The sequence below is a fragment of the Galeopterus variegatus genome, unplaced genomic scaffold (assembly GCF_000696425.1).
Source record: "Galeopterus variegatus unplaced genomic scaffold, G_variegatus-3.0.2 Scaffold7597, whole genome shotgun sequence".
Taxonomy (NCBI): Eukaryota; Metazoa; Chordata; class Mammalia; order Dermoptera; family Cynocephalidae; genus Galeopterus; species Galeopterus variegatus.
Window position 1 is genome coordinate 57,237 of NW_007733708.1, and position 14,941 is coordinate 72,177.

Genomic DNA, 14,941 nt, shown 5'->3' on the forward strand with positions numbered 1-14,941 from the left:
CACTGGCAGTGGCAGGTAGCCGCTGAGGTCCAAAGGAGCTGCAGCCCAGGGGCTCAGACGTCGCGGACTCCATGGCTGAGAAGGCCACAGAGGAGAAGGGGCTGTGGAGAGGGGCTGCTCCCCAGGATGACTTGGTGAGTGTCGGGAGCCGCCTCAGGCCTGTGGCTGCAATATCGGTCCTTTCTTTCCTCCCGTAGGTGCTTTCTGTCCTAGCTCACCACCTGGACAACAAACAGACTGAGGAAATGGCCACAGAACTGCATTTCCAGGGTGTCCAAGGGCTGAGGGGAGCAGAGGCCAGGCCGGAGGCCGCCGAGGCCACTTTCTGCCCAAGGCACACCCCTACAGGGAAATGAGGGTCTCTTTTGTGACTCAGGCTGATGTAGCTTTTTCCAAATGAGACTCCGCCACAGAAACATGCTCACACATACCAGGGATTCTGCAGGTATCTTCTTTGTCAATGTGGCTGTCAGGCTAAGAATCTCAGTGGCATAAGGTGGTGGATGAAATAAGATGGCAGAGGACTCTTGTGGGAACGTCAGAATTTATGCTCAGAATATGTCTCCAGCAGGCAATGGTAAGATCTGGGAGATATGGGAAGGAATGGATGGCAGCCAGGTGGCCAAGAGGTGAGGTACACGTTTTCTCCTTCATTTTACCTGAGAAACGTTTACTTGAGAAATGGCCTTTGGCTGAAATCAGGTTGTGGCAGGATTTGAAGCAGGAGCCTAACCTGGAAGACAGAGGCAAGCAGACCCCCACCTCCACCTCCGCTGCCGCCCAGCCCACCCTTCTGTCTGCCTGTGGTGGGAAGGAGGGGGGAGGAAAGATGAGACGGACTGTGGACTCCACACCCAGCACGGAAGGCCACAGGCCACCCAGGCTGGCCCTGAGTCCCTAGGGCTTGACTCAGCTGGCCCGAGGATGCCACCATTTCTAGTCAGCTCTGCAGCCACAGCAGATGACAAGCTCTGCTCTCTGAACACCCTATGGGGACAACCCCTGCGAGGAAAGGTTGCAGTCCAAATGGGACATACACTAGTGGTGGCTTTGGGGACACTTTCTTCCTGGAAGATCTGATGATTCAGCCTTCACAGCTTGGGAGGCAAAGAACTGACCAAACCCCACATCCTGAAAGAAATGTGTGCAGGCCCTGCCATTTCTGATTTCCATTTCCCCAACCCTGTTACTCCAGGTGCCAAGAGATGGTCTGCCCCTAACATTTGTGGGGCTTGGAATCAGAGGATGAGGGCCACATAACCTATGGCTAGGTATTTAATTAGCCAAGCAAAGAACTGTTAAATAAACTAGTTTCTATCCTCTTAACTTCACATACCTTCCTCACAACCTGATAAGCCAGGTGTAAATTTAGAAATTCTAAGGTTTCTTGGAACAGCAGCTAAAACGTGGTGGTGTGGGGGAACTGGCTTCCTGCTGAAGCCACAGCCTGTCCCCCTTCTCTGCTCTATCCCAGTCCACAAGGGCGGAGATGCACGCAGGCCCTGGGAGTGGGCCTGGGGCTGTTTGCACAGGGAATTCTGGCATCTGGGGTACCCTTGGCCCACATTTAAGGTCAGAGGAGGATGAGAGAGGCCAGACCTCAGGGTAGAGCTGTGTGAGACCTAATCTGAATGTTTCAATAAAGGCCCAGGAGTGTCCCTTCAGCCAGGAACAAATCCTGGGTGTCCCCACCCAGCTCCAAGTCCTCGCACATCACTGCCTCCCCCGGCACAGGCTCTTCATCTCAGAACAAGGAAGGTGCGCTCGGTGCTCCCTGAGTTTCCTTCCCATCTGTGCTTCTGACTCAGAAATTTGATCAGAAGTTAATAGGAGGAGAAATTACAATGTAGCCCAGCAGGAGCTGAGCTGGTTACCTACAAATAAACCTGCTTTTGCTTTTTTGGGTGTCACTTGTCAGAAATTCAAGTGATGTTCTGACAGTCATACTGATTAAGATGTCAGCCGAATAGATATTTAAGTATTTGAAAAATACAGAGAGTTTGTCAAAACCTCAGGAAGAGTCTAACAAATCCTTTCTGGGAGCTAAGGAAAATATTTAAAAATGGAACAGAGGTCGTCCCCAACCCAATCATGTATCTTCTTCTGAAAGTTGAGCTTCCTGTGCAAAATCCCTCCATGGAGCTTGGGGTCCTGGGCTGGCTGCCGCCTGCCTACCTAGCCTTGGGGGATGGGGACCTAGGGCGAACCTCAGAGAAAGGAGCTGTGCACCTGTCCTTTTCTTACCTGTCTTTCCTCCTGCTGCCTCTTCCTCCTGGGTCGTAGGGCCCTCCCCCTTCTCAAAGCACAGCACAGTGGGACCCATCTGGGCTGGAGGCCACCCCCACACATTGCTCCAGACTCCACATCTTCCTCAGCAGCTCCTCCAGCCCTGAATCCAACCTGGGAGCTTTTAGCCAGCAGGAGCAATTTCTGAGCTAATTCACATCCGACACTAATTGACTATTATCCCTCCTGCAGATGTTTGCTTTAAAAACAGCAACAATGACAACAGAGTGCATGTTAGACCAAATGTGACTCTCAGCAATTGACAGTTTCTGATAGTTTAGCAAAATAAAATGGATAACCGGGCAGTGCGTGTGGAGGTGGGGAGTGAGGGTCAGGCTGCAGGGCTGAACTGCCAGAGTCCAGCGGCTGCCTGAGCTGCTCGTGATCTCCATAGAAGCTTCATCGTCCATCTCAGAGGCCACAGACCCTCTCATGTCTTCCACTCTCACCTCTCCCTCCTGCTCTGGGGCCACTGGCAGCTGGGAGTTGAGGTGGGTGTAGAAATCTGGAATTCAGGGCGAGCGCTCTCGATTTGAAAATATATTCTGAAATATTTCAAACAAATCAGCTTGAAGAAGAGTGAACTCCCATGTACCCACCACTAATTACCAATAGCTTTCAGGACTGCTCCCTTCCGTCCCCTACTTGGACCCTTCTCTTTTATGTCTCTCACAGAGACAACCCCTCTCCTATATTAGGTGTTTATCTTTCCCATGTTGTTACTATATAATTTTGGATCTTTATGGCAATAGTCCAAACATGAAACAGTATAAGTAGCTTTGGCCTGCTGTTCACACACTCTCACGGAACCGGGGGCTGCTCACAGTAGGTCTGCAGCAGGCTGTCCCCTGTATTTATTTCTCTCCACCTCCATTGGTCTGCAATGTCCTTTCCCAGGACCTCTTACCTCTGCCATTGCAAGGGTACTTTGACAAAGAGACTGTCAGCCGGAACCGGGGGCTGCTCACAGTAGGTCTGCAGCAGGCTGTCCCCTGTATTTATTTCTCTCCACCTCCATTGGTCTGCAACGTCCTTTCCCAGGACCTCTTACCTCTGCCATTGCAAGGGTACTTTGACAAAGAGACTGTCAGATGTTATTTTTGCATAAGTCATGAGTCATGTTATTGTCACCCATGGCACATGTGTGCATGGTGTGCACGGTGAACATATACCCTGGTCAGTTGCTTGAGGTCAGCCTGCTGCTAGGCCTGGCCTGTCCCACTCCAACCTAATCACCTGTCCCTACCACTGAAATGCAAGCTTTTCACAGGTTGTCTTTGTCACTGTCACCTCTCACACTCAAACCTGAAGCATGTTGTCATATACCCTGGTCAGTTGCTTGAGGTCAGCCTGCTGCTAGGCCTGGCCTGTCCCACTCCAACCTAATCACCTGTCCCTACCACTGAAATGTAAGCTTTTCACAGGTTGTCTTTGTCACTGTCACCTCTCACACTCAAACCTGAAGCATGTTGTGGGCTTGCAATAAGTTTGTTGGATGCTTGACTGATTGAAAGAGCACATCCATATGAGATCAGCAGCTCGGAGGGAAGAAGCCTGGAGGCCACAGGAACTCGTTCGTGGACACATACTTGCTCTTGCAGTGCAGAAGCAGAAGAAAAATTGAATGCATTAAAGAACGAAAACCTTACCAGTCAAGGTCTTCCTTTGTGGGGGCCTCCGTTATTTAAATGATTGAATTGATAAAACAGAAGGAATTCACATCTGCCAATGGTTAATACCGTTCAAAAGTGTCAGCTGATCCCATGAAACAGGACATTCAAACATACCACCCCCTCAGCAATAACATCACGATGATGATGATGGTAGGGACGGCCTCGGAAATCTCCCCACAGCATTTTCGCTGGCTTTATTGTGTAAAACTCAGCAAAATAAGAGGTGACTTTTCTCAGGATGGTGTCTTCACAAATATTGAATACTGAATATCAATATTAACTTGTTGATAGCCGTTTTCCTCTCACATGCTGTGATGTGATGTCTGTTTGGCATTAGAAGCTACTAAGCCAGATGCAGGGATGAGAAAGTTAAACGCCACAGGTTCGCCCAGAACTCAGGTCTACCCAGAGCCCAGAGGCCCACAAAGATCTCTCAAGCTCCAAGTCTGGGTCTCAGTCACCATAAGCTGCATGAGTTCCGGCTCCGCAGGCCTGAGGTTGAGATTGTCTGGCACAGGAGCTGTACTGGGAGAAGCCCCCCAAGCTCTCTCCGAAGGGAAGAGGAGATGTGCCCTTATCGATACTCCTATTTTCTCAAAGCCCTTGCGTCCCACCTGCACAAGCCCCTGTCTTGCCAATTTGGGATCTCAACTATGTTAGCTGCTGCTCTCCCCTCTCAGGTCTCTTCCTTCTGTCTTGTCTTATGTCTTCAGTGGCTTCTGAAGGAGCCCCTCACCTGTCATGTCTCCCAGCAGGGTCTCCAGGACAGCTTGTTCTCCTCTGAAAGTGACAACAGCCTGTACTTCACCTACAGTGGCCAGTCTAACACTCTGGAGATCAGAGACCTCAACTACCAGGTAGAGACATGCCTGGGTTTAAGGGGAGAGGAGCGGGCAGGGAAAGCCAAACAATTTGCCCAGGTGGAGGGAAGGTGACCACCCTGCAGCCCTCTACACTCAGGGACAGAGTCCAGTCCACACTGACAGCCCAAGTGTGGGCTGCAAGCACCACGGAGGCTTCCCTCATTCATCAGCAGCACGCGTTGTAGCTGGAGGTTGAGGGGCATGAAAAGAGAATGAGACTCTCATGCAAACAGAAAGCTAACTGTGTGAACCTGTGGGAGAACAGAGAAAACCTCTAAAACTCTTTTTTAACTTTATATTTTGAAATGATTTTAGACTTTTGAAAAATTTGCAAAAAGAATACAGTGCTCCCCTTTCTCCAACATCCCCTAATGTTAATATCTTGCATATCCATAGTATAATTATCAAAACTAAGAAACTAACACTGTGCAATGCTACTGACTAAACTACAAACTTTATTCTTATTTTATCAGTTTTATACAAACACACAAAGGCACTTCACAACGAGTTCATGGAAAAGTAGAATTAAAAGATCATACAAATCTTTCTATGAACTTTTTGAAGACCTCTCACATACACACACATGTAGTGTACTATCCCCGGAGCTAATAAAACATTCAGAGTGCAAGGCCTTTCAGAGGCTCTTAGGAATCCTGTGGTCGGATTCTCTATTCCCACAGCTCCCCAAGGGCAGATCACATATTGCCCAGATGGAGCATGGTGGGGCCTGGGATAGTGAACCTCAGAGGCCTGAGTCTGGCTTCCTGTGGGTGGGAGTTAGGACAAACTAATGAGCGATACCATAACCTTTCTCTGCTCTGCCACTTACTAGCTGTGTGACCTTAAGCAAGTGACTTAACTGTTCTGAGCCTCATCCACAAAACAGGGATTACAACAGTACCTGTGTTATAGGTTTGCAGTGAGGATGGAATGAGATAATGGATATAAAATGATTAACCCAATGTCTTGCACATAGTCGACACTTGGTAAATTATTAGTAAATTACTATTAAAAGTGAAGACGTTTTGCTTCATGTTGTATTTTATTTCTGTGCTGACAGTGCACTTGCTTTCCATCCCCTTATCTTCAGATCTGAAAACAGCAGCTTCAGGTTCTCCTATTGTGTATCAGCAGGCGGATGTCCCCTGTGGACAGGGGCCACAGTGGGCACAGGGGAGCTAAACAGAAGCTGCTGAAGCCCTCTGAAGAACCTTCTATATCTCCACATAGGTGGACATGGCCTCCCAGGTGCCTTGGTTTGAGCAGCTGGCACAGTTCAAGATACCTTGGACATCTCGCAACAGTCAAGATTCTTGCGATCTGGGCATCAAGAACCTGAGCTTCAAAGTGAGGAGTGGGCAGATGCTGGCCATCATAGGGAGCTCAGGTACCACTAAGGGCACATAGCGGCACAGTGGTTTCTCTCTCTCCTGGGATGCAGAATGGGCCTTCAGACAAATGAATGGTGCTTCTTACAGAACTCTTTGCTGACTAGCAGAATAAAACACAGCAGAGTGGTTGGGAGCACAGGTTCTGGGTCAGAGAGACCTGGGTTCAAATCCTGCCCGTCCGTTTGCTGGCTCTTGGGTAGTTGCTGTTGTTATGAATGGTAGTGTGCCTCTTGTCCACCCGAAGCCATAGTTAGAGTGTCTGTCTTTAACACCCTTACTGAGATATGCTCATCAGGCAGCTTCGGAGCCACCGGGGATGCTCTTCCACGTTGTCCCCTCCACAGTCTGATCCCGATTGTGAGCAGACAGAGACTGGGCACAGCCCTGCCACAACTCTAACTTTTCAGATGGCCTTGCCAAAGTCTGAGCACAGCCTTCAAACATCTGAAAGGAGCCAGATTCTTGGAGTGCCTCGAATACGAGGGTACTTCAGAAAGTTCGTGGAAAAATTGAATTGAAAGATAATAAGAGTCTCCATGAGCTTTTTGATGACTGCTTGCAGTCACTACCACAGACCAAATTTAAAATTACAGGATGTCAGAGCTGAAAGGGGGTGTGGAGAATAGAGCTCATTCTGCTTGCTGTGTTCTACCTTTCTTTCTCCCTGCCAGTTTGGAAGCATTTTTAGAAGAAGGTTTTCAAATTATCTAGTCCTCAATGTTTCTAGAGTGTCCTGCTCCCCCTGTCCACACTCCCCTTCTTTGTCAGATGAGAAGAATAAAATCCAGAGAAGCTGAGTGAGTCTCCTAAGGACACACATCTAATGCAGAGCTGCAACTAGAACTTTGGTCTCCTGATTCTCAGAACATTGCTTTTCTCCGTGAGATATCCTTCCATAGTGTTAAAGCGCTTTACGCTTTTTAATTAATCATTTCCAGAAGTAGAGATTACTCAGCTTTTGAACATCTGCTACAAACTTTTTACCTTTCTGATAGACAAGTTCTGTTTATGGTCCGGCCAAAGATCAAATGACATACTACATATAAATGCACTTTGTAACAGAAACAATATGCAAAATCATTAAGTCCCTCCCACTCTGGCCCCATCTCTGCAAGTCTGACCAAAACAAGAAAAAAGTAGACCCCTCATGGGCCTATTTTTTATTTTATATTTTTATTCATAGCTCCCAGTAGCTTTTCTTTGTAATACCTGCCTTTTCTTCCCAAATTGAGCATCTAGGGGACACATGGGCCCTTATATAAAGTCATCATGGTTAATACTTGGTACATACAACCCTCTAGCTGTTAGTGTCCCTGATTCATGGCTGAGGAAAGAGAATTTCAAAGAGGGTGAGCAGGAATTACATTGAACATTGACCTGTGTCCAGGTCTTTTGACTCTAGGTTCAGTGTTGTTTAGCCTCAAGTTTACTTGGCTGTGTTAAAAGAAAAATTTTAGGCCAATTAAATGTAGCAGAGTTTAGTTGTGCAAGGAATAGTATGTAAGTTAGGTAGTCTTCAGAAGCAGAAGAGGTTCAGAGAGTTCCCCCCAGCAAGGGGGGTGGGCAGTGTTTATAGACAGAAGAAGGAAGAAAGTATAGAAATAGCTTGATTGGTTACGGCTCCTATGTGTTTGCCTCATTTGGGCATTGTCTGACCAGCTGGCAGCCTGGGACTGGCTGGAGCTCAGCTGCTATGATCGGCTGAGAGGCAGCAAGGTGTTACAAAAATATACTCTTAAATTAGGTTGCAGCTTGTTTCATATACTAAGTTAAGTTGCAACTCGTTATGTAGGAACTTATAGTATGGAGGCAGCCCCAGGCCAAATTTAGTTAACAAATGGAATTATTAAAATAATTCCTTAGAAAGATTTATCAGTTATACTTCCTGTGACTTTTACTCCACTCAAACACACACACAAAAGAATGATGGCCATAGTTTGCAACTCGTTATGTAGGAACTTATAGTATGGAGGCAGCCCCAGGCCAAATTTAGTTAACCAATGGAATTATTAAAATAATTTCTTAGAAAGGTTTATCAGCTATACTTCCTGTGACTTTTACTCCACTCAAACACACACACAAAAGAATGATGGCCATAGTTTTAAGAAAATAAATTAAAAAACATACCCAGGCATCTTGGCTTATTCTATAGAATCAGCAATGCCCAAAATGTTTTCTAATTAATGAATTTACTGATTTGAGGATTCCAGCCATTTTACAAGGGTCTTGAATACCTGCAAGTGTTTTCTCCTGGTTCATAGAGGGTCTCCCCAAATGTACCAGGCATCCTGTGTTGGAAAAGCTGCCCACACCTCTCACAAAGTTTTACTTACAAAATGTGGCCTTCCTGCTCTCTGACTGGGAGATTCCAGCCATTTTACAAGTGTTTTCTCCTGGTTCATAGAGGGTCTCCCCAAATGTACCAGGCATCCTGTGTTGGAAAGGCTGCCCACACCTCTCACAAAGTTTTACTTACAAAATGTGGCCTTCCTGCTCTCTGACTGGGAATCCCATAGTCCCTATGAATGTTGGCAAAGTCCCCTGCACTTCCAGCGCCCGAATCTGAGGTCTGAGGCTGAGCAGGGTTGAAGCATCCCTCCCTGGTTTCTCTTCCGGCTCTTTTGTTCCACCCATGTTCTCAGGGATCTTAAGTGAGGTACATCTAGGAAGCAGCATGCAGCTCCTTCCACCTGGAGAGTCTCTGGGCAGTAAGCAGAAGGAGCATACAGGGAAGCTTCTTGGTTTTTTGTTTTTGCACTGGGAGCCCTGGGGCCGCCTACAGGTGGCACATGGCATGTGGCAAGGAGGACTTGGCACATGTTGTGTATTGGCACTCCCGTTGTTTGAAAACAAACTTGGAAAATTTGCTTTCCAAAAGTAACATACAGTAAGGAAACCCCACCTGGGAAAATTGGACAGAGCTTGTTCCCAGCTCAGTGGTAAGAAGGTGTTCTCAGATCCTGAGCCCAGTTCACGTTCACGGCTGATATGTGTACAGCTGTCGAAGAAAGAGCCTCATCGAATGTTTTTAAGCACTAGTTCCAATCTTATGCTTACTTCCCCAAGTCAATAGTAATTGATATGTCATTCAAAAGTGGATGGTGTTGTTGGGCCGGCCCGGTGGTGCACTGCTGCAGTGCGCCGCTTGGGAAGCGCGGCGTTGCTCCCGCCGAGGGTTCGGATCCCACATGCAGACCAGTTCCCGCTCACTGGCTGAGCGAGGGACGAGGGCTCTAGGTACAGGCAGGCCTGGTGGCAGACTGAATGCCAGCCTGTTGTGCATCCACTGGCTGTCCTGGCCTGAACCCCAGCATCAATGGGCCCCCAGCCCCCCAAGGGTGCTCAAGTTGGCTGCAGATGAAAAGCCTAGATCTCCACATGCTGCGACAACCCCATCTAGGTCTAGGAGATGTGCCACCTTCCCAGAATCTGGTCACTTCTGCAAGGACATGGCAGTCCGGGGTGCAGGAGTGTGTGCAGGGAGCAACAGCTGACAGGCTAGCTCCCACGAAAGCTCTGCTCTCAAGGATGTCTCTGGTGGCTTCACAGGCTGTGGGAGAGCCTCTTTGCTGGACGTGATCACCGGCCGAGGCCATGGAGGCAAGATTAAGTCAGGCCAAATCTGCATCAACGGGCAGCCCAGCACGCCTCAGCTGGTGGGGAAGTGTGTGGCCCATGTGCGCCAGCACGACCAGCTGCTCCCCAACCTGACTGTCCGGGAGACCCTGACCTTCACTGCCCAGCTGCGCCTGCCCAAAGCCTTCTCCCAGGCCCAGCGCGACAAGAGGGTAACTAAGTGATCCTGGTGGTGACTCCTCCTCAAAGAAGCCATGCTATCTTTGCCCTCCTCAGGACCCAGCTCACCTTCCACCTGCCCTTCAGTCCTTTAAACCCCGCAGCCCTCTGTCAGCCATCCCAGCCCAGTCGGGTCCCTTCAGGGCACCTGTCAAAATGTGTGAGGAGTTCACTTGTTGACATGTTTTCTGGTCCTCCATGTGGGCAGGCCAGGACACGGCCTCGTTCCAGCCCACGGCATGGTGCCCAGCACATGGAAGCGCTCAGGATCTCTGGAAACAATCAGGGGACCAAACACTGTAGCAGGGGAATAAAGCTAGGAGCCACCCTCCTTCCCTTTAAACCCCAGCCAGAGGAGTCCACGTTGTGAGCATTGGGGAGCAGGGTCCCAGGCCTGGGAGGTGGCCCCTGAAGCTCCTGCCGCCTGCAGGTGGAGGACGTGATCGCAGAGCTGCGGCTGCGACACTGTGCTGACACGCGCGTGGGCAACACCTACGTGCGTGGTGTGTCGGGGGGCGAGCGCAGGAGAGTCAGCATTGGGGTGCAGCTTCTGTGGAACCCAGGTGAGGGGCGTCGGGCTGTGGGGCACACAGGGGCCCGGTCACCTGCTCCAGCCAGTGTCCTGAGGACTCACCAGGCTCCTCTCTCTTTTGGGCAGGAATCCTCATCCTGGATGAGCCCACCTCTGGGCTGGACAGCTTCACCGCCCACAACCTGGTGAAAACCTTGTCCAGGCTGGCCAAGGGCAACAGGCTCGTGCTCATCTCCCTCCACCAGCCTCGGTCTGACATCTTCAGGCTGTTCGATCTGGTCCTCCTGATGACGTCTGGCACCACCATCTACCTGGGGGCCGCCCAGCACATGGTGCAGTACTTCACGACCATCGGCCAGCCCTGTCCCCGCTACAGCAACCCTGCTGACTTCTACGGTGAGCAGCAAGACCAGTGGCCAGTGACCTGGTACACAGAGCCTCACCCACACCCCAAGTGCTGGGTGTCAGCCTGGCTTCCTGCCATCGTATCAGCCTCGAGCCAGCTATCCCCAGATAAGGGGGCAGAGGGCACCTGCCAACCTGCCTACCTGCCTGCCTGGGAGCAATTTGAAGTAACCCCAAAGAGGGGTTACCAGAAGTCAAAGGCCCATAGCAAACTATTATATGTTGTTATTGCAAGGGGGGTGGGTTGGGCTGTCTTGCCTAGCCCTGGGGCAGGTGACGCTCACCAGTCTGGGGTGCAGGAGCCACAAGGGCCTGAGGATGCCCAGCAAATCTGGTGTTTTGAGCTTCATCTCTGCACATTGAGGGGATACATCATGGCCTATAAGACCCCTCCTAGACATTATCCTATCTGAAGATGTTATGAAAATGGGAGAAGAGAAGAGGGAGAAAGGTGACAAGGTGACTCCCAGCCAAGCCAAGGCTCTGGGAAGGAAGATGGAAGGGCGTGCTTGGGCCCGGAGGGAGCTGGGCATTTAGGGAGGCCCTGGCTGTGACTGGACAGGGTTTGTCTTTTCAGGCATCGCAGGGGCACCATGAGAGGAGGGCCGTGGTGTGGGACTCCCCACAGGCTAGCGCCTGGGATACAGGAGGTGGGAGTCCATCAGGCTGGCCTCCAGCTGGCTGTCATCGTCCCTCCCCCAGGGGCAGAGCAGCCAACCAAGGCACAATGAGAACTTTACTTCCAGTTGGCTGGCCCCTGGCACTCTCCAGCCAAACGTTCTCCTGTTCAGTGCAGGCTGCTTGGGAAGCCAAGCGATTAGTTTACAGTGAGAGAGGGAACTGCTCGGAGCCCAACTGCTCAGCACCCCCAACCAGCCCACTTTGTCCCCAGGGGCAGGCTCACCTGGGAGGCTGAGTCCACATCAGATGCTTCCTGGGCAGGCAGAGTTAAGGCAGAACCTAACTGTGACTTGGTCTTTGGCTCTGAAGGCTGCTGCTCTGTCCTAGATGTCCCCATAATGAGCCTGGGTGGTGGGGCTGGGGCCAGGGACTCTGCCCTTGCCCTGAGGCTTCTGCAGATGTGGTCAGGCCTGGCAGGGTCTGGGGCCAGACCTGAGGTCCCTCCGCTTCTCTCTGCTCTGACCATTGCTTCGTGGTTCACTCTCAGAGGAGTGAGAGTGAATGTCCTGGGGTCCCCGAGGGCTGACCAGCATTGCAGACTGGGCTCGGGTAGAGCTCTTCCCCTGTGAGCGGGTGCCAGGGACTGGGTCACCCATGGCCCCACATCTTCTCCTTACAGTGGACTTGACCAGCATCGACAGGCGCAGCAGAGAGCAGGAACTGGCCACCAGGGAGAGGGTTCGGTCACTTGCAGCATTGTTCCGAGAAAAAGTGCGTGACTGTGAAGACTTTCTGTGGAGAGCGGAGCACAAGGACCGTGACGTGGGCACCTGTGCGGAGAGGTGAGGCAGGCCGGTGGCTCTGGGCGGGCAGCTGCCTGCAGAAGGCGGTGCCCCGTGACCTGGCCACAATTCTGCCTCCCGACAGCCCAGCCCTGCCGTGGGACCCCGAATGCCTCCTGACTCCCACGAAGCTGCCCGGGGTGGTGCAGCAGTTTACCACGCTGATCCGGTAAGTGTCTGTCATTTCGTCCCCCGCCCACCCCACCCCACCAAATCTCTGTTGTATCAAATCAAGCCCTTTCTGTCTAAAGTGAATTTGAAAGAGGAAGCAAGAGGTAGGATTGGTTGAAAAAATGGCATCACCAGGACCAGCACCAGCCCTCAGAGTGACACAAAACACTCCTGTTATTTTTATTCTTTAAACAAAATTCAAATATGCATACTGGCCGCGAACACAGAAACAGCGTAGGGTCATTGTGAGCACTGCGGCCCATACAAGAGGATCTCAAGAGGAACAGGAGGGGTCCCTGTCACACCAGCCCTCAAAGAAGGCTAGACCCAACTGCTTGGTGTGTCTTTCTAGATGTTTCCATGCACACAAACACTGTAATATGTGAGTGGGCTTAAACTCTGCATGCTGTTCTGGTCACCAGCTTTTTTCCATTTAGAATAGCACCTCTACCTGTCATGTGCTTAGGTCTTCCTGGGCATTCCAGTCTAGGCATAATTCATTCACCCACCAGTGCAGGTGGATGGTCAGATTATTTTCAGGCTTTTGCTATTACTAGCAGTGGTAAAGCAAACATCCTTGTCTGTATATCTTTAGGCACCCGACTGATTTTTTCTCTCAGGATAATTTCTTTCAGTAAAATTGCCAAGCTGATACATTGATGATAAGTAACAATCATTTATTGAGTGCCTACCGTGGGACATGCTTTCATCAATTTTATAATGTGGTCCTTATAGCAACTCTATGAGGTGGGTACTACATCCCCATTGCACAGATGAGAAAAATGAGGTTTACAGTGATTAAGTGACATTCCCAAGGTCTCGTGGGACATGCTTTCATCAATTTTATAATGTGGTCCTTATAGCAACTCTATGAGGTGGGTACTACCTCCCCATTGCACAGATGAGAAAAATGAGGTTTACAGTGATTAAGTGACATTCCCAAGGTCTCAGGGCTGGTGTCTGTTGTTCCCTCCACACTTCTTTCTTTCGTTTTTTTAAGTCGTCAGATTTCCAATGACTTCCGAGACCTGCCCACCCTCCTCATTCATGGTACAGAGGCCTGCCTGATGTCCCTGACCATCGGGTTCCTTTATTACGGCCACGGAGCCATCAAGCTGTCCTTCCTAGACACGGCAGCACTCTTGTTCATGATTGGAGCTCTCATCCCTTTCAACGTGATTCTGGATGTCATCTCCAAATGTGAGTGTCACCTGCTCTCTTGACCAGAATGTGGAGCAGCCGGACCATAGGGCATCAGCCAGCTTCCGAGCTGGTCCAAGGCCGACCTTTGTTTCTCTGAGCTCCTGGGGAAAACGTGTTTGCTGAATAATTTTATCGTGATTGTGAAAAGACAATAATTGTTTTTGAAGTTCGCACATTAATATTAGTATGCAAATGAAAGCAAATTACCGAGTCTTAGCTGTTCCTATCCTAGCAGGATTTACACTTGACAGCAAGGCATGAGCCACAGAATTGCAAACACTGGAGAGCCTCACCAAACATCTATGTTAGGATGGTTTTACTGTGCCTGTTTTTTAAAAAATGTAAGAAATGTAGGCAATATAACTACTTTTAGTTGTATTAAGGGAGACTCAAAAACAGAAACACTGGTTAATTTCACTTTTTCATTCTCTCCTCCTTTTTCAGGTTACTCGGAGAGGGCAATGCTTTACTATGAACTGGAAGATGGGCTGTACACCGCTGGTCCATATTTCTTTGCCAAGGTGACTGATCAGGGTTGAGAGTGGCCCCCCTAGTGTGGGGGTCGGGCAGACAAAGCGTTGTTACAGGGAAGTGCTCTGCTGAATCACAGAGCCACACGCCATCTGTGGTTGCAGATGCCACGTTTCCTGGGAGAGTTTCAGGGACTTGATATTTTTTAAACATTTATCAGAAGGCTAGGACTGTGGACCAGGAATGATACTTTTCTAAGTCAGCAGGAACCTAAAAAAGAAACACCTAGAGTATTTTGCCTCTCCAGAGTCTGAGTGAGGCTCTGGAGCAGGTCAGGCAGGTGTTTCTAGGAAGTGGAGGTTCAGAGAGGGTGTGCAGCTTTCCCAAGGCCACACAGCTACTACATCTGGTCAGGAGGGGTGGGGACTTGAAACCAGGTCTTAGGAGAACAGGAACCCACTGTCTCCCTGGGAGAAACAGCTCTGAACTGCCCCAGAGGGAGCACTTGGTGTCTGCAGGGGGAACCAGCAGTAAAGCTCATGCTCACTGGTGGGTTCCTCTTGTGGCAGCATCGTTGCCAGGAGGGGAGGTTCATGTCCCTGAGGGCTGCTACCTTTAAAGGTTTTAAAATCATGGCCAATGGAGGTGTTGGCTTCACATCCTTTGCAGATCCTAGGGGAGCTTCCGG

The 14,941-nt window shown here is 50.0% G+C and overlaps 1 protein-coding gene across 1 annotated transcript in view; it reads left to right on the forward strand.

The window, feature by feature from the left end:
• Window positions 1-71: 71 nt before the first annotated feature.
• The window catches only part of ABCG8 (ATP-binding cassette, sub-family G (WHITE), member 8), a 17,047-nt gene continuing 2,177 nt past the window's right edge, over window positions 72-14,941 (forward strand). Inside the window, exons 1-10 of the mRNA XM_008592107.1 lie at window positions 72-134; window positions 4,715-4,816; window positions 6,053-6,209; window positions 9,763-10,001; window positions 10,439-10,571; window positions 10,667-10,936; window positions 12,246-12,408; window positions 12,494-12,577; window positions 13,580-13,779; window positions 14,227-14,303. Of these exons, the coding sequence (XP_008590329.1) occupies window positions 72-134; window positions 4,715-4,816; window positions 6,053-6,209; window positions 9,763-10,001; window positions 10,439-10,571; window positions 10,667-10,936; window positions 12,246-12,408; window positions 12,494-12,577; window positions 13,580-13,779; window positions 14,227-14,303 (1,488 nt within the window). The remainder of the gene's footprint in view (window positions 135-4,714; window positions 4,817-6,052; window positions 6,210-9,762; window positions 10,002-10,438; window positions 10,572-10,666; window positions 10,937-12,245; window positions 12,409-12,493; window positions 12,578-13,579; window positions 13,780-14,226; window positions 14,304-14,941) is intronic.